We start from the raw sequence: 19,096 nt of genomic DNA on the forward strand, positions 1-19,096 counted from the left end.
TGAATTGCGCAAAAACACAATAAAGAAAAACTGAAAAAAGAGAAAATATGTCACACGAGATAAACTATAACGGAATTCTCTTAATCATCTGCCCAATCAAGCATTAGGTATTTTTTGTGAGGTTATGTGCGTGTGTGAAAAAGTGTTGCATACTTTTGAGGGTTGATTTGGGGGAATTACGAATGTATATTAATTGTGATTTTTATTATTTCAACATCATTTATGGTATTTTAGTTTTTAAGGGTATATTAAAAATAACATTTTCATATCTTAAATTTTCCTAAAGCACAAAAAATTAATATTTTTTGTTATCTATTCAATGAAAACTTTAATGTGATTTTTATATATTTAGATATATTTTGGGAATACTAAAAAGCGTTTGTAGGGTATTATCATGCGCTTATTATTGATGTGAGATCGGTATGATAATTTAAATGTTCTTCATTTCATGACGATACTTCTGATTTCTAAAATCATATTGGATTTGATAATGAAAGATTTTCTATGATTTTGACAAAAATTCAATTGAAAATTTGACAGATTTTTAAAGGGAAATTAAATGAGGGAAGCAAAGATTTTCAGACTACTATTAAACATGTATATTATCGGAATTTTCGGAGGGTCTTACTTTCTTTCTCGTTAATCCCTGCCTTGGCTATCAATGTGCAATGCATATTTGAAATATGTATTTACCTAGGTCTTCGCATTGCTTTGCTTGTCATATTCAGTATGGCTTGGCTTCTCTCCCCCTCCAAGAACATTTGCCCATTCCACAGTTTTGATTATGCGCTAAGATGCTACAGCTGCCGCTGTATTTTTGCCTACCTAGACCGTTCACACCCAGTCGAAAAAATCCAAATAGATGCCAACTCGAAATTTTTCCACGCTGTGCAAGATTGAGTGAACTTTCACCGCGAGCGAAGCTGACAAATTTCTTCTTCGATTTGAACCTTTAACCAACTACGAGCACCCTACTGACCCAACGCGTTGACAAAAAAAAAAAAAAAAAATTAGAAATGAAAAGAAAGGTAAAAGTGTTGTGTGTGCGGTCGACAGCACGTACGAGCCATTAGTCCTTAGACCTCTTTTTATTTAACTCCTTTCTCTCTCTATCTCTCTGTGGAAGTCTCTTTCGCGGCTATAACTCATTTCTAAGCGATTCCATTTCCTTGTAATTTACTACGTGATTACTTTTTCTTGTTCATTAAACCATTAAACGCGATCGATAAAGCGCGAGGGGAGAGCGAGGAGCGAGCTGCGATGCAAGAGGATAGAGCGCATCAAAACACAAGCCTTTTTTTTTGCTGATCCTTTTTGGACCACGAAAAAATGGCTTGGGATTCTGAATTGATGTTCAGCCTTGTGCTTCACTCTCTTTTCTATACTCTTACTGTGAGCATTGTGATTATTTGACAAAGATTGGAATGCCTTTGATCTGCATTATATTCATTTTTTTCCCCGTTTTACCAAATAATCTATCTATATCCATATATATTAGACATAAATAAATTAGATTATAGAAATTATCTAAAATGTGATATTCTATATATAAATAGTAAAATTTTATTTCAAGAAAAGTTTATTTTTTTTAAAATTGTTTTATGCCTGAAATATTTTTATTATACTTAATTAAATATGATATATCTCCTTTTCAATTAAAAATATTTTATTGCATTTCTTAAAATATATATTTACTTTTTATAAATACTCAGATATACATATAATTTATTTTTATTTATTGTATTATTTTTATTATATTTTTTTATTCCAACTCGATATTTTAAAGTATAATATAATTTTCGCTTTAATTTTACTTAAATATCTAATGTCTTTAAATATCAGATATATATGTATATATAATTATATCACAGAACCCAAATATTTATAGGGTATTCAAGCATGCAGAAATCTCAACAGAATATTTCCGCTTCTTATTTGTTAGACCTTTTTTTTAATGAACCCCCTTTGGCAGATCTCAGTTGATTCGCAAGGTGAGCTGCTGCTCTTAAGGGTTAAACAAACGACTTCTCAAATTGCAAAAAAGCAGAAATTGAAAATATTCGCGCAACGAATTGCATGAAGTGCCGTTATCTTCAATCCTGAGATAAACATCTGCCAAGGAGTAGCAGCAGCAGCAGCAGGAGTACCATTTAATCGAAAGAAAACAGTTACTTCCTCTTGCATTATGCATAATGTGCATGCAAATTTGCCAAAATTGCTTAATTTTCAAAAACGAACGAAAATCAGTTTCGGAAAAAGGGTTGCTTAAGGCGTTGCTCTCAGCCTCTCGATTACAATTTCCCGGATGTTAAATATTCATGTTGCCAATGGGCGCCTGTCAAAATTTCAATGAATTTATGCTAGATAGAGAGACCCAGACTCAGACCCCTATGTGCGTGTACTTGCTTTCTCTTCGCTATCTTTCTTTCTTTTGATTGAGTGGCATTGAATTTCCCCCGCAGACATTTGCCAAAAATGTTCATCCATTTCATGTTTGCTTTCTACTTTTACATATATGGTTTACATTTTTTTTTTTTTTTGCAGTGCCAACACAACCAGCAGCAGCAATGGGAAACAAGAGCACGTTGTCACCCCCGCCAGCAGCAGCGGAGCAGCAACAACAACAACAACAACAGCAGTCACAGCCACAGACACTTCCACATCCACAGATAGTAAATTATGCTTACTATATAAGCAGCTAGCAGCAGTAACTAAAGCAGCAACAACAACAACAACAACAAAAACATACATAGAAAGTATTGATCGATTTCTTCCCGCATTGCGTCCAAGATCTTCAAATGTGTATGCAAAGTGTCCAAACGTTTTTGGCGCGGTTTGTAAACGCAAACGTAGCTCATTTTCCCCAGAGGTGAGTAAAAGAGATAAGCATTACTTCTTTACTTATATATAAATATTTATATCAACTAAAATATATGCATATGTATACACATATATACAGTGTGATATGAATATCAATCTCGGTGCTTGTCAATTGCAAATCTTATCACGGAAATGCCAAGAGTTGTTGCGCCTTGTCAATGACCTCAACGATCTTGAGCATGATCAGCTAAATGCTCTCTATACAAATGCACTATGGTCACTATTTTTATTAATATATTAAATATATTTTCATGGCATTGTAAGTCATATAATGATTTTTAAAATTTAAATTTCATTTGAAATTTAATTGCTTTCATTTCATAATGAGCACTATTGTGCTATATGATTGCCCAGTTTTTTGACAATCAGTAATTCCTTTTAATAATTTTACATTTTACAATACAACGAATTTTAGCCATACAAATTTTCGTTACAATTATTTTATTTTTAATTAAAAAAATGTTTAGTTTAAAAAAAAATATTTTTAAAAATATTTAATTTTTTTTTTTTTTTTTTTATTTATTTATTTTTTTTTTTATAAAATTTTTATATGTGTTTTCAAGTTGATATTGATTTTATTTTTATATACACATTTTTTTATTTTTAATTATTGTTGCTTAACATATATGTTTTTTATACATTTATTTTTAATTCTAAATTTTTCATTTTGTTTATTATATGTATTTTAAATTAATATTTTGTTTAATTTGCATATTTTGTACATTTAATTTCATTTTATACCACTGTCCAATATTTATATTAATGAATGAATGAATTAACTTTATGATCATCAGTTGATGATCTTGCCACTCTGGCGCTTTCTGTTTGTTTAGACTTTGATTTAGCATTAGGTCATAGATTTCCTAATATGTTTCAAACAGGAAATGCAAATACATTTTTGTATGGGAACAGCAATCTGGAATGAAATTTAATGAGTAATTTTATGACTAATTAAAAGAATTTCCTAGATTTTGATGAATGTTATATATGTCAGCAATATCGATCGCATTTCTTTTAGTGATCTTCGGTATTGATACTATTTTTTTGCTGCTTGGTACTTGATTATTTTCCTGCATTTCTTATTCCATTAAATTGTTGAAATTTGCATACATATATCTATATATATATATAATGCGATGCTCATGCCCTCCATTTTGATCTTTCTGCTGCTTGATCTCTAGCCAAACAAGACGTTAGTCACGTACAAAACATCTCAGCTACTTGGCACTTATTTGGCTGCATCCTTGCGAAAGGCAAACACAATGCCCAAAAATAAATGCTACTTATGAAGTGCCTCATTAGGCTCTGTATATATGAGTTGATGTATATGTATAGACTTTCCCTTTCTCTCTCTCTCTCTCAGTTTCGCTCTGTGTGTGTCTTGGCTTCTGTGTTGACGTGCTGCGTTTTCAAGTAGCTGCAATCAAAGCCTGGCACAATGCACAGACAACGCGCTGTGCTGGGCAGCTGTGTTGATCCAAAGGATATTTGCGCGCTGTGTACACTATATGTATATGTATTTGTTAAAATGAAAAAAAAAGAAGAAGGAACTGACAGCCTGCAGTTGAAATGAGCTTGCAGAAAAAAAATGAAGAGAAAAATGTGTTATCAAGCGCCTTGGGTTGCGTATTTTGTTTTCGCAATTCGAGCACGCTCTACCCTCGGCTCACGTTTGATATGGGCTGCAAAACAAATGTCACTTACTACTACTGTTGGACTAAGTGAGAATTCCAATGCTCCTTGCAATATGTTGAGCATATGCACAGAAGGACAAAGAACAGCCATGAGGTTGAAAGTTGGAAGTTGAGAATGTTGCGCATGCGCGAGTGCGCGAGTGAGTCGCACACCTTGAGGCCCAACTTGGGGTGGGTTTCTTCTGTATGTGTGTGTGGTTGTGTATGCGTGTGTACGCGACAGGACCTCGATAAGTCAAGGCCCTAGCCAAGCTGGAATGTCCGTTAAGAAGTTTGTTCAAAAAATAGTTATAGGTTTTGGTTCGTCTCTCGCTATGTTATGTCGTGCGTGAAGACCATCAACTAGATCAAGACGGGATGCGCCGCTTAACCACAACAAGAACGAAGCCGTTTGGGGTTGCACTTCCATATCCTTTACCTTTCACACACACTATCTAATTATATATTCATCGAGACGACATTTGGCTGTTGTTTGAGAAATGGTTGCATCATACCGGTCCCAAGCAGTCGGCATTTGGGACAGGCCCGTCAGGCCCGACCATATCCTTGTATGCAAATGTCCTTACTTGTCCTGCTGCTCATTAGATTTCCGTTAAAGTTTTATGCAAATCATCAAGATATGGCATAAGGAGGGATCAGGCGCAGGGGCAGGAGCAGAAGCAGAAGCTACTGCTGCTCTGCAGTCTGTCATCTGTTTATGGGACGTTATGGTTCAGGGTTTCGTTTTCTCTCTTCCCCTTTTTTTTTTTTGAAATATTATACAATATTTGTTTTTAGCTCGCGCAAAAGGATAAGAATTATGGTATTATTTTACCAATTTGTCAGTGTAATGCAAACCCCTTTCTTGTCCATGATATGTGCAGAGATTTTACTTTGTTTTCTTTTTCTTTCTGTTGTTGTTTTTTTTTTTTTTGGTTAGCGTGAAATCGACATTGTTTTTTCTTTGCTTTTTCAAGGGAATTTGGTTTGAGGGGCTTTTCATGGTATCTCGCTGCGGGTCCTTGGACACAATCAAGTGCTGGCAGGATCTTGTCTTGTGCTTGATTTCTGTCAAGTCAGGCGAAAACATAAACTTGATTTTCACTTCGATTCTTTCCCAGGGCATCGCAACGTGGGCCAGACAAGCAGAAATAATGATTGTAATTTGACATGTTTTCCTTTGGCTTTTCCTTTATTTTGTGTCTTGTTTTTTGTAATTGTAATTGTAAGAAGATTGTATTTAGCTTGGGAAGCTTAACTCGGAAAGTTGCTGGGGAGCTGCCGCTGAAGATGTAATGAAGTAGAAGATGTAAGGCAGAGAATGTGATTGAGATCATTTATTTATCTATGATATATGCATATTTTTTTTAGGTAAATCGCTGAAAGACCTACTGATTTTCTCAAGATTGCTCGCTTTAGAATCTGGGAAAATACTAGTTATTATAATATTAAAATTTTTAAAATAATTGGTTCATTTCTAATAATATTCTAAATTGACTTTATCGAATTCCCCTTTTACAGTTGGCAGTATAAATAGATATATGTATGTATATAATTATGTATGTACATTTATATACATAAAATATCAAAGTTTTAAGCTCTTTTAAGAATACTGTCTGCCTTCATGTAGCAGCTGTCATATTTTTATATAGCCCTTTGATTTAGCTATGATATCGTTTATCTAATCTGCTGCTCATGCTTGGAATGGACTTGGAACTATGACAAGCAATACAACGAATAATTGTATCACAATAAAATATATTATATTACTATATATACTATAATACTATATTATTATATATCTATATATAGCATATACTATAAAGTTGGCAGCCACTATCAGATCAGTTGTCTACTCTAATGCTAGCAAACGTAATTTTTTTTATATATTTACATTATTCCGATTGCATTATCTTTGGTCTCGGACAACTCATTTGTCTTGGTTTCTGCTTCTCCTGTTTCTTGCGGCGATTCTTCATCTATCATTAGCAGATTTGGACTCATGTTTCATCTTTGATTATCCCCTCTCTATTAAATCCCATATTATTTATTCAAAATAAAGTTTCCAACTTTTCTATTCATCAAAAATTTGCGTAACTACCGCAACAATTGTGGCTGCAGGACCTTTGCTTAATCCATTTTGTCATGCAGTCTCTAGACCAATTGCATGATTAATTACAGGACACTTCACTTTCTCTCACTCTCTCTCTCTCTCTCTCTCGGACATTAAGAGTGTCATAATGAAGTTCTCCGATGATAAATTTCGTGCCAGTCATGCGGACAACCGCAAAAAACTAGCTATGACATCCATGTAACCCCTTTCTCCGTTTATTCGCTGCTGACTGACCAGGGGTCAGTTTTTCGTATCATTGCCGCGAAATATGAGTGTTTGTTATTGTGTGTCCGTCCGGCTGTCCTTTGGGATAGCTGCGGCATGTTTACACAATCATTTATAAAGCTGCTCTGCAGTCCGAGCTGAAGTTTGGCACAATTTGACAGGCTTTTGGGCTAATTTAGAATCATTTAACTGAGAGGAGCGGGTCAGCGATTTGTCATTTTATATTATATAGATAGTCTGAATGACAGAAATAATAAATTAGATAATATATAAATTATGTATATAAATAGAGTAGTAGGTTGTTCATAGAGTAGAGAGCTAAAATAAACAGATTGAAGTAGATATATATATATATAGGTAGAGTAAAAAATTTGAGTACATAAATCTGTTAGATTAAGTTGTTAGGTGAAATAGATTTATGGATCAAATTAAGTAGATCAAGTATAAGTTGAATATATAGAAATAGTGAATAGGATGCAGGAGCTAGTTGAAGTATATTAAGCTGATAGCAGAACTAGATAAGATATTAGATAGAGCAGATAAACTGCTAGGTAGATAAAGTAGATAACTAGAGTATTTAAACAAACATTAATAGAGTAGTTAAAGTAGTTAAACAGATCCGATAGATCGAGTGAATCGATCGACGAATTAAGATTTATCGAGTATGTAGATAAAGCAATAAGATAGTGTTCAGATAAATGAAGAATGGTAAAGGTTACATGGGTTGTAGACCGATTAGGTAATTAATATATATTAATATATTTATAGACCTAACAACTGATATGATCAATATGGCTAATATAACTAATAGGCAAAAATAATTCATAGCAACGGCTGGAAATACCAGATATTTCGCAAATCAAATGCAAAAGAATTGTCGAACAAATTATAGGTAACCCAAATTACAGCTAGTCAAATAATATGAATGTATATTTGAAAAATTCCTAAGCTATACACAATTTAGCTCATGCCACTCGAGCAGCTCAGCAGCTGCCCATTGCAACATATTAACAATTATCGAATGAAGAAAAGAAAATGAAGAAGAAGAAGAAAAGTACGATATAAAATGTTATGAAAGAAACTTGTGCAGGGGGGCAACGAAGCAATACAACAACAAAAATGAAACTACAGAGAGGACAATGCCTACTACACACACACACACACACACAAACACAAAATATACAACAATAAAAGTTACACCTGGACCCACGCCAAGGTAAGAGGCGACGCCTGCGTCGCAACGAAAAAAAAAAGGAAAGGTGTTTCGGTATTTACAAGCGAGCGCACGAAAGATTACGGAACAGGACTCAGAACTCGAGGCTCGAGGCTCGGCACTGAGGACTTTTAAGGGTCCGCATACAAAGGACAACTGCGTCTGCTGAATGCCAATGGATGCTGAAATCTTGGCTAGATTTTGACATTTGACAATTTTGTGTTTGATGTCAATTGCATCATCTGCTGCTGCTGCTGCGACTGCGACTGCGGCTGTGGCTGTGGACGTCCAGTTGTTATTTCGAGTTCTTGTTTTGGGTGCACTCAGTGGGCTGCATAGAACTTTCAAGCACAACTACTTCAGAGCAGCAGCAGCAGCAGCTGCAACTGAAATGGGAAATGCCTATACATATGTATATATATATGCATATTTGCTGTTAGCAAATCTTGAGGCAGCTTTTGCTGTGGGTTTTTGGGTAGCAGGGGGGAGGCCAACACAGTTTAACCCTTGTTAAACTTGAGCACAACCCCTTTTTCCGCAAGACCTTCAACGCGAGCACTTTACAGTTCACTAAATATCACAAACAGGCAGTCCAGACAGTCAGACAGTCAGACAGCCAGTCAGCCATAGTCGCAGGATCAATGCAATCTTTTCGCCTTCAAAAGTTCACACACAGTCGAGAAATATTTATTATATTTGATCTTTATTTGTCAAAGAAATGAAGCAAAAGAGGGACTGAGTGTAACAGACTGTCCAATGCTTTGGCAAGTTTATCTAAAATATGATATAATGATATATTTAGCTTAAGCTTATGTTGTATTAATGCAATCTATTTGTAAATTAACCATGAGAGATGTTTTGGGGGAAATTACCCGATTATGCTTTCCATATTCACAAGTTTTCTATTCCTTCACAAAACCAATATGCCCGTTCTTGCCAATTCTGTAGCGAGTATTAAAAACGCTTGACCAGAACGACAGATGTTCCTTTGCCTGTAAGACGGAACGTAGACACTTCCAGTGCAATGGTTTGGTCCAGCGTGCACATTTCTTATGCCATTGCACGCTTTGATTTTAATTACGTCAAGACCCTAGGAACTAGCCAAAGCATGACATGCGTCCATTTGGCATTCGACATTGGGCATTCGGCATTCGGCATGAGGGTTGTTGCATTTTATGTTAGAGAAGTAAGAAATTAAATTTGTCATGCGCCCTGGACCCATTTCCTGCTTAGCTCATTATTTCGCCCTCCTCTCGGTCTCTGTCTCTGTCTCGATCTCTGTCATGTCTTTAGTGTTTCCCCTGTGCTTCTGCTTCTTCGTTTTGGCAAACCTACTCAAACAATTAAATGTGTCACATAAATATCGTAAACAATTTTGTTTTCCCTTCAACTTATTTCCTTACAAATGATGTGAAAAATCTAAAATTATAGGAAAATTCTTATGTTAAGCTTTTATGAGGTGTCAGATTGGGGTAGAGCTCTGGTATTTGATTGAGGCTTGTTTAGGGATTTGTAGAGATTTCGTTTCTGATAATAGGGGTATTTGTTAAGCTACTTTCGTTATGCAAACCGAAAGTATTAGCTTGACAGAGTTTCAGAACTTGTTCTTCAATGTTAAGAAAAAATAAAAGGACTTTGTATAAAATAGAAAGAACTATTTAAAACTTTATGAAACATGAGAATATTTAAAAAACTTTTTATTTTTAATTATCGTTACGAAAGTTTGATTTTAAAAAGATTCCTATAGAGCAAAGACTTGTACATATTTTAGAAATTTAAAGAAAATGTCGATCAGCTAAGAAAATCTATAGAAAAGTAAAAGTGGAATAGAATTTCTTTTAATTATTTGAAATTATAAAAGGTTCTTTTTTTTCTTTTACAATTTCAATTTATAAAAAAAGTAATGCAAAAATATAATACTTTACTTGATGAAGATCACAAAGGCAAAGTCAGTAACATTTTTATTCAACCTTAAACCAAATCAGCCAAAATTTCTGTTGCTCTTAAAGCCAACTCCCTCTTCCATTTCGGATCTCAGTCACATTGTTCTAGTTTTTCATTTGGTACAAGTCTCTGTGCGGATCCTTGGCTGATCTTCGCTTTGAGCTGTGGTTCGCTGCCATTAGTCTAGCCCTAGATTTTTATACCCTGAACCCATTTTCAATGGGAAATCAGGGTATAATGGTTTTGTTGAAATGTATGTAACAGGGAGAAGGAGGCGTGGCAGACCCCACAAAGTATATATATTCTTGATCAGGGTGACGAGCTGAGTTGATTTGGCCCTGTCCGTCTGTCTGTCCGTCTGTCCGTCTGTCCGTATGTATGAACGCGTCGATTTCAGAAGATATAAGAGCTAGAGACTTCAAATTTTTTTTAAAATGTCCGTAATTACAGCGCGCATATCAAGTTTATCATTAAAAATCGATAACTCATCTCGATATTTTTTTATCGATAAAAAACCTTATCGAAACCCAGTTATAAAATTATATCTTCTACACCTTTATTGCTAGAGTCTCCAAATTTTTAATGTATGCTTATATGTAATTTATACAATTTCGGTTTTTGTTAAAATTTACCCCCCACCTCTAAATTCACCCCCTCACCCTCACTTTTGTAAAAAGCGTATTTCAAATACTAGAGACTTGTGCTTTGGCAATTACATGCATATTCATGTTATAATCATAATCTAAAAGTTTCATGAAGATCGTACGTCCATAAAAAAAGTTATTAAACAATTAAGTTCTCATAGTAAGCGCACACTGCAGCCCATGCGTGTTTATGCGTGGTTGCTTGTATGTGTATGTGTGTGTGTATGTGTGTGTGTATGCGTTTGTGTCTGTATGCGTGTGTGTGTGTATGTGTGTCTGTATGCGTGTGTGTGTATGTATACCTGTGTGTGCGTACGTGCGTGTGTGTGTGTGTGTGTGCGTGTTCCTTGTGTAAGCTGAAAGTCGCGAAAAAGTATTGAAATATCTATTGCTCCAAGGGTTCAGGGGATCTCGTAGTCGAGCAGTCTCGACTAGAGCTTTCTTACTTGTTTTTGTTGGCTTTAGCAACGCCTCACACAAGTTCAAAAGATAATTTATGATGGAGACAGATTGAAAGACATTTGCTAAGAGTGCAGCTTGCGTGTCTCGAGCCAAAAACAAGGCTGGCGATAATACGGTAGTAGGTAGAGATTCTGTGTTTGCGCTGTCTACCTGAGAAGAAGTTGACAAAAATTTTTAATTGTAAAAAGGATCAACGGCAGCAGCAGCCGTCACAGGGATTTTGGGCTGATAAACACCCAGACGTAAACGCAAAATGCAATGCAAAAACAACAACACGACGAAGAGACGACGAACGTCTCAAGAAACAGAAACTAGGAGCAGAGCTAACGTGAATGAGTCAGAAAGAGAGATTGAGAGACATAGAAAGACACAGAGTTAGGGTGAGAAGGTAGTACAAGATAAGGCAAGAGCGAACGATCTAATGCGAGTGCAAGAGAGCGCGAGCGAGAGACCAGTTGTCGATCCTGTTTGCAACCCCTATTATTAACCGTTGCAATGTTTGCTCGTGAAGGATAACGAAGTAGCTGACGATTCGGGCAGCGGGCAGCGGGCAAACGGGGATCGGCGATCTGGAACGAGCCTCGATCAGCTCAGTTGCACAGCGCAAGTCAACGCGTTTGGTACACTACGAAGCGCAGAGCGGTTGAAAAAAAAAAAAAAACGTTGTTATATACATACATACAATTCCTCAAGCAATACTAAGCAGAGGAGACTGAAAACGAGTGCAAGAAACTAATTTAAGAACCGGATTTTGCAAGAGATCGCGATAAAGAAACAAAAAAAAAAATTAAAAGGAAATAAAAATTAAATACAATGTTTTAAGTGTCCAAGAAACACTTGACAACTGAAACCAAAGAAACTTAACGCAAACCAACCAAATAAAATTATTTATAATTACAATAAAATAGCAAAAGTGCAATACACAAGAAATTCTCTCGCTCGTTCACTCTCCCCCGCTGTCTCGCTCTCTCACACACACACACACATCAAACTCTCCCACGATTTGGAAAACAAAATATCTATATATCCTTTGGAATTGTGCGGGTGTTCCTTTTGTAGACAACAGCTAGGATTAAAGACGGACAGGCGTGCCCACATAAATTTCACAATTATTTTGTGCTGGATCCTTTTGTGGCTCGCACACTGTCTGCTAATTAATTCGAGACACGTTTATATGCTTGTGCGTGTGAGCCGTGATCCTTGATCTTTGATCCTTGTTGATCCCTGTTTCGGTTATAAGTTCTACAAAATTGTTGTTAATGTTATTATGAAGTTGGAACAGAAGCGTAAATTCATCGAAATGGTAAATAATTGAGATCAATATATGTTTGAGAATATTTTTATATATAATTTGGAATATTTTCATATATAATTTGGAATATTTTTATATATAATTTGGAATATTTTTATATATAATTTGGAATATTTTTATATATAAATATATTTATATTTTGAGTTTAAAGTTTTTTTGCCCAAAGTTTTACTAGAAATTGATAAACATTTTTAGCCAAAGCTTAACGCTATTTTAATACATTTTTAATTTTTTTTTTTTTTTTTTTATAGACGTCACATTATTTTTGTTTAATATATTGGTATTAACTAATATTTTTGTATTTATTTATATATTTATTTATTTAGACAATTTATTTTTTTTGACAATACTCTTCCACAATTTATTTTTTTTTAATTATTAATTTTCTTTTATACATTATTCTATACACATATATTTTATTATAATTTCATAAATTTGTTTATTCGTATTTTTCCATTTTAAAAAAAATATTATTATATTCTCATATTAGTTTGTTTTACTTATTATTATTATTATTATTATATTTATTTTTTATTTTTGTTATGTATTTTTATTAATTTTATTATTATATTTTTAAAATGCAGCATTTATTCTTAAAAATAGTTCTATATTTCCTGATGTATATGCATTTTATTCATATATGTATTTTTATAGTTTTATAAATTTATATATATATATCCGTCTCTTTTTGTTATTTTTATTATTCAACTAATTTTTTTTTCTTGCAGGACACTGAACTTGGCTGCGAGCCGCCATCGGCGAAGCGCCAACAGCGTTTAGCTGACGCTGACGGTGGGGCTGACGATGACGCTGACCTTGGCATTGACGTTGGCGAGCCTTATAGAAGGAATCGAAATAGACAAAAGTCTTCGGTGTCCTCCACGGCGGACACATGGCCAGTGGGGTTGGCGACAACTCGCATACCCTATATGCCAGTAGAGCAGCCGGCGCCACACAGTCCGCTGCCCGATAGCCCAGACAGTCCGCCCAGTCCGGATCGCGGTGCCAAACAGCAGCCGGTGGTAGTGCGCTATGCGAGCGTAGAGGCAGAATATGCTGCCCTTCTGAATGAGGTGCTGGATGATAGCGACGATGATGAGCCAGAGGAGCCAGAGGACGAGGAAGACGTTGAGGATGATGATGACGAAATTGAGCAAATCAATTCATCAAGCTCATCGCCCGCCTCCTCCACGGCCACCGGCTGCAGTCTGAATGGCGAACGGACGCCAGCGACACAACAGCTGTCGACGACGACGCAGCATCCCAGCGATGTCAGCAGCAGCAGCAGTCGCAAGGATGCATTGAGGAAATTAAATGCACTCGAAGATTCGAATGCCTTTTCCAGCGTCAATTGTTTGTCGCCCGCTGCTGAGTCACCGATTCGTCAGTGTCCATTGCCTGCGCTGTCCTGGGCCAATGCGTCGGAGGTGTGGAAACGCATGTGCCAGCGAGATGAGCAGGATTCACATTTGCGCAGCAGCAGCATGCTGGAGCATCATCCTGGGCTGCAGCCACGCATGCGTGCCATCCTGCTAGACTGGCTGATCGAGGTGTGCGAGGTGTACAAGCTGCACCGTGAGACCTTCTATCTGGCCGTCGATTATCTGGATCGGTATTTGCATGTCGCACGGCAGGTGCAAAAGACCCATCTGCAGCTATTCGGCATCACCTGTCTGTTTGTCGCTGCCAAGGTTGAGGAAATCTATCCGCCCAAAATAAGTGAATTCGCCTATGTCACGGACGGCGCCTGCACCGAGCGCGACATATTGCAGCACGAGAAGCTGCTGCTGCAGACAATCAACTGGGACATTTGCCCCATCACAGCAACCGCCTGGCTGGGCGTCTATATGCAGCTGAATGTGAGCAATCGCACGCCAGCTTCCTTTGCGCAGATCGGCAGGCAAGCGAGAGCGGAGGCGGCAGCAGGGGCGAGAGCGGGAGCTGCAGCGTCAGCTGATTCCGATGATGCCTTCATCTATCCACAGTTTTCGGCCTATGAGTTCGTTCAAACCTCACAGCTGCTCGATCTGTGCACCCTCGACGTGGGCATGGCCAATTATCCATATTCAATATTGGCCGCAGCGGCCATGAGTCATACATTCAATCGGTAAGTTTTAACTCTAGTTTCGCTCAAATTGAAAATACGTAATAGAAACAGTATGATTAATTTTCAGTTCGATCTCATTAAGGTCTTCATCCACCTAGTTTCATATACTAAATTCCATACTCTCTTTCGCTTTCCCTCTTTAGTGAAACGGCTTTGCGCAGCTCTGGCCTCGATTGGCAAGCGATTCAGCCGTGCGCGCGTTGGATGGAGCCCTTCTTCCATGTCATATCGAAGCGAGCGCCTTACCTGCAGCTGAATGAGCAGAACGAGCAGGTGACAAATAAGTTCGGTGTAGCGCACATTTGCCCCAACATTGTGACCGACGATTCGCACATAATACAAACGCACACAACCACAATGGATATGTATGTAAGTATCTGGGAAATTTAATCAAAATAAACATATATGTACATATATAAACTGCATGCTAATAATAAATCTTGTTTATTCTGTAGGATGAATTGTTGATGGCTCAGAATGCATTGCATGCAATGCGCGCTCGCACTCAGGCCTCGCCGGCGACGGCGTTGCGAGCACCCGAAAGTCTGTTAACGCCGCCAGCCTCTAGTCACAAGCCGGACCTGGATAACAATGAGGATGAGGACGAGGAGCAGCATCAGCAGCAGCAGCAGCATGTGACGGCAGTAGCCAGCAGCAGCAGCGGCAGCACTAGCCACAGCCGCAGCAGTTCTTCCTCTACTCGAGCGCCGCTTCAGCCTGTCCAGAATCCTGCGTGTCCTGGCAGCAGTGGCGCTTAAGCTCTGCTTTTTTGTTGTCCTCCTGCTTACCCTTCTCTCTCTCTCTGTCTTGCGCACTTTGTAAACCCGCCCTCACAGATTTTAAGCTTAAGTGTTTCTAATATACATATATATATATATCTAACAACAAAAAATCAGCATATCTATTATAAATTATTTAAAATTAAGCACAAAGGTTAATTAGTTGCTTACAAAAATGCACAAAAAAATTAAAGAAATAATCAACTAAAAAGGTTAAAATGTTAAATATTTAAATGAAATTTTGCTTTTGTTTTTAAATTTTAGCTTAAATATATATTTAAAAAAAAATTCAAAATAAATATAAATATATTAAAACTAACCCTTATTTATACTAAGTAAAAAGTTGCTTAGAAAACATACGGAAATATTTAAAAAAAAGTAAAACAATTATTATTTTGATGATGAAAAAAAAAAAAAAAAAAAACTAAATAAATAATCAATAGTTAGTTAACTGTATTTATGTAATATTATAAAAACAGAGAAAGCAAGTCAAAATATGAATTCAACTTTAGCTTAAAAATTTTTGTTAAATATTTTTTTTTTTTGCTCAACTTCAAGCTGAGATCCAATGTAATTTATTTATAATCTTCTGAATGGCATATATGAATATAGACTAGGCTCAGCTATGACTAAAATGTACAGCAAACACACACATACACATTCATATATTCATGGCGTGAGGTATTAACAAAACTAAACAATATTATAGCCTGCAAACCTATATAAATTGGACTAAAACACTAAAATTAGCAAATTAAGTTGAGGATCATTCAATAAAACTAACAAATGACAATTGCTTTTAGAGGGCATTCATACATATATACTAACACTATACACATACATAAAACATAACTAAGCTGACTCGAATATATTTATAAATGAAAAGATATATAATTGGCAAACATAATTGAATTCTTATATATATATAATTATATATTTTTAGACTGCCATAATTTGCTAAGCAAATCAATACTGTATATATAAACCCCATATATAACTATATACATATATAATCAATCAAATATAATATATTACATAATATTATGTAAATGTAAAACTTTATGGCAAAAAAATAAGAAAAATAAATAAAAAGTAACATAGTAAAAAAATCAATAAAAACTTAAGTTAGGCTTAAATTACAAATGTAGTGTTCATAATTTTTAAGGCTTGAAATGGATAGAAAGAAAACATTTTGTAGCACATTAAGTTTTAGCTATAGTTTGTTTTTTAAGCAATAATCGGTTTTTAAGATTTTGAATTGATTTTAAAATAATTTCACAAGTACGCTTATATACATGATTCAATGTAATTTAAACAAAAACTTAAACAAAATATTAAATAATAAATATTAATATTTTTGTATATGAAACAAAGCAAAACAAAATTATACAAGAGGTTTTATTGTTTATTTGTTTTTTTTTTTTTTTTACATATTCAATTTTAGTTTTAATCGTAAAGCTAAGTCGATACATTTGTTATCAAAGAAAAAACGTTTTACGATTTACGATTTAGCAAAAGCTTGTTTAGCTTTTTGTCAACTGTGCAGCATTCGCTTTTTTGCCACTCTGAATGTCATAGAGCTGAGCTTTTGCCAGTCATCACCTGCCGATATATCGATATGCAAGCGCAAGAGCGCGCTCTGTCTTGGTGTCATCGCCAGCAAGAACAAGAAACCGTCGCAACCCCAAAAAGTCGCCCGCGTGTTTTATCAAATGCTCCTCAATACGTCAACCCCAACCATTCGCAACAATTACCACTGCCTCTGCCGCTGCTGCTGCTTTCGAAATGGCGAGCAACAAAAGAGCGGCCCCAACCTGAGCGACGTGCTCATGTCTTCAGTTCGGTGCGTGAACCAGGCGAGTGTGGATGCGTTTATTGCGCGAGGCGCCAACAGCCAAAATAATTACATTAAAAAGCCCAAATATAACACAACAAAACTAAAACGCGACGCCTGAAATTATTATAAAACAAAAGTGCAATATATAGAAACAAAATAAATTCCAAAAGCATATGAAAATATGCATTTGTGGTTCGGCTATGGTGTACAAGCAAAAACGTGCATACAAATTACAGTTATAAATGTCTGTGTTGTATAAAGTATAAAAGAAAAAGCACATAGCGCAAATAATTAAAATAAAAGAAGCGCGATTCCAGTTTATAAAAGGCATGTAAGAAAATCTCTATACACTACAATTTCTTAAAAGCAAATGTAGAAAAAATTCCATCTATATCAATATATACATATGCCTATACATATGTATATATATTCATTTATGCACTCACATATATTTGTATATATATATATATGTATATATATGTATGTATGAAATGGTATAATATTTGTGAGCGCCAAAAAGCCGAAGAGCAGAGCCCAACTCAAACGCCGACGTCAGCGCCAACGTCAGCGCCAACGTCAGCGTTAATGTTAACGGTAACGCCAACGTCGCGCAGCCATATAAATCGTCTCTCGTCTCGAGCGTGTTCGAAAGTTAACGGTCCTGCCCGACGGCTCGCGTAGTAAAACCGTAGCGTGTGTGTTTTTGTCGGCAAAATCTGTGAGCGTTGACGGCGCCGTCAACTGCGCTGCGCTTCGCTGCACACGGAGCAGCCGCTGCTGTCGCCGTTACAAAGCATTCCTTTTCTTGTTTTTGGTCAAGCAGCGTTTTTCGCACTGGAGATTCGAAATTGCGAATTTGGCGCGCTAAGCAGCAAGTAAGTGTGACTGAACTAGTCCATGACAGAGAGAGAGAAAGAGAGAACTAGAGAGACAGAGCGAGAGATTGAGAGAGATAGTGAAGGATTCAGAGCGCATTCGAAAGAGCAAAATTAAAAAGTGTGAGAGCGGCTCTCACACATAGTATATATATGTGAAGCTGCACTCGTTGATTGCACAATAAAATTACACACACGCACACAGGCACATGTACACAAAAGAAAAGCGCTAGAAATCATTAGTATGTGTTTTTGTTGCTTTTCTTTTTTTTCGGTTGCAAAATCACATAAATTAGTAAAAGTTTCAAGTGGTGCCATAAATCAAAATTTGTTTGACATTGTGTGCGTGCGCATTATGCTCCACTCGGTGTCTATGTGTGTGTTTGACTGTTTGTGTTGCGCGCCCAAAAAAGTATGCTATGGTATTTTACTATTTACTACTACGCACGCTCACACACACAAGCACACTTCTAAACTGTATATATATATGGGCTTTGTGTGTATTCGTATAGTATATAATAACGGCATTATCGTGTACTACACAGCCACGCAGCTTACGCAGCTGCGTAAAATCTCAAGGCTTGACCAATGCCTCGTAACCTCGACAAACACTACTACAGCCCAACACTCCCCCTACCCACTCCACCCACTTACCCACAGCTTTGTTCAAAAAACTAACGCACAGCATCTTCACTAAGCCGTTCACCTACATAAAGACAAAGCTGTTGGTTAGTCTTCCTCTGTGTGTGTATGTATGTGCGTTTGTGTGAACTCACAGTGGCTGCTCGTTAAATAGAACTTTTTGTATCTAGGTATACAATTAAAATGTTTTTAATTATCCATATGTTTTTAATAAATATAATTTATTAATTATTTACATACATTTAATACATAAATATCTTTATTTATTTTTAAAATTTTTACTTCAATGTTTTAAGCAACTATAATTGTATAATATTCATTAACAAAAATTTGTATGTAATATTACTCTTTTCCAAAGCAATTGTGTGAAATTTCACTATAACAAGTACT

At 36.1% G+C, this 19,096-nt stretch overlaps 2 protein-coding genes across 5 annotated transcripts in view; both read left to right on the forward strand.

Moving 5' to 3' along the window:
- The window catches only part of LOC6576277 (G1/S-specific cyclin-E), a 29,451-nt gene extending 13,860 nt beyond the window's left edge, over nucleotides 1-15,591 (forward strand). For 2 of the 3 annotated variants that reach the window (XM_015165078.3, XM_002002232.4), the window contains exons 3-6: nucleotides 2,545-2,869; nucleotides 13,195-14,573; nucleotides 14,717-14,942; nucleotides 15,029-15,591. In XM_015165078.3, coding sequence (XP_015020564.1) covers nucleotides 2,545-2,869; nucleotides 13,195-14,573; nucleotides 14,717-14,942; nucleotides 15,029-15,331 — 2,233 coding nt within the window. In that variant the 3' untranslated portion in view covers nucleotides 15,332-15,591. Of the gene's footprint in view, nucleotides 1-2,544; nucleotides 2,870-11,736; nucleotides 12,458-13,194; nucleotides 14,574-14,716; nucleotides 14,943-15,028 lie in introns of those variants that run through there. The other variant, XM_032728993.2, reaches the window with a different exon arrangement.
- A 1,441-nt stretch (nucleotides 15,592-17,032) lies between these two features.
- Nucleotides 17,033-19,096, forward strand: part of LOC6576281 (voltage-dependent calcium channel subunit alpha-2/delta-3) — a 45,298-nt gene continuing 43,234 nt past the window's right edge. For both annotated transcript variants that reach the window (XM_032728495.2, XM_044008499.1), the window contains exon 1: nucleotides 17,033-18,064. The gene's annotated coding sequence lies outside the window, so the exon portion shown is untranslated. The remainder of the gene's footprint in view (nucleotides 18,065-19,096) is intronic.

The sequence above is a fragment of the Drosophila mojavensis genome, unplaced genomic scaffold (assembly GCF_018153725.1).
Source record: "Drosophila mojavensis isolate 15081-1352.22 unplaced genomic scaffold, ASM1815372v1 contig_36, whole genome shotgun sequence".
NCBI lineage: Eukaryota > Metazoa > Arthropoda > Insecta > Diptera > Drosophilidae > Drosophila > Drosophila mojavensis.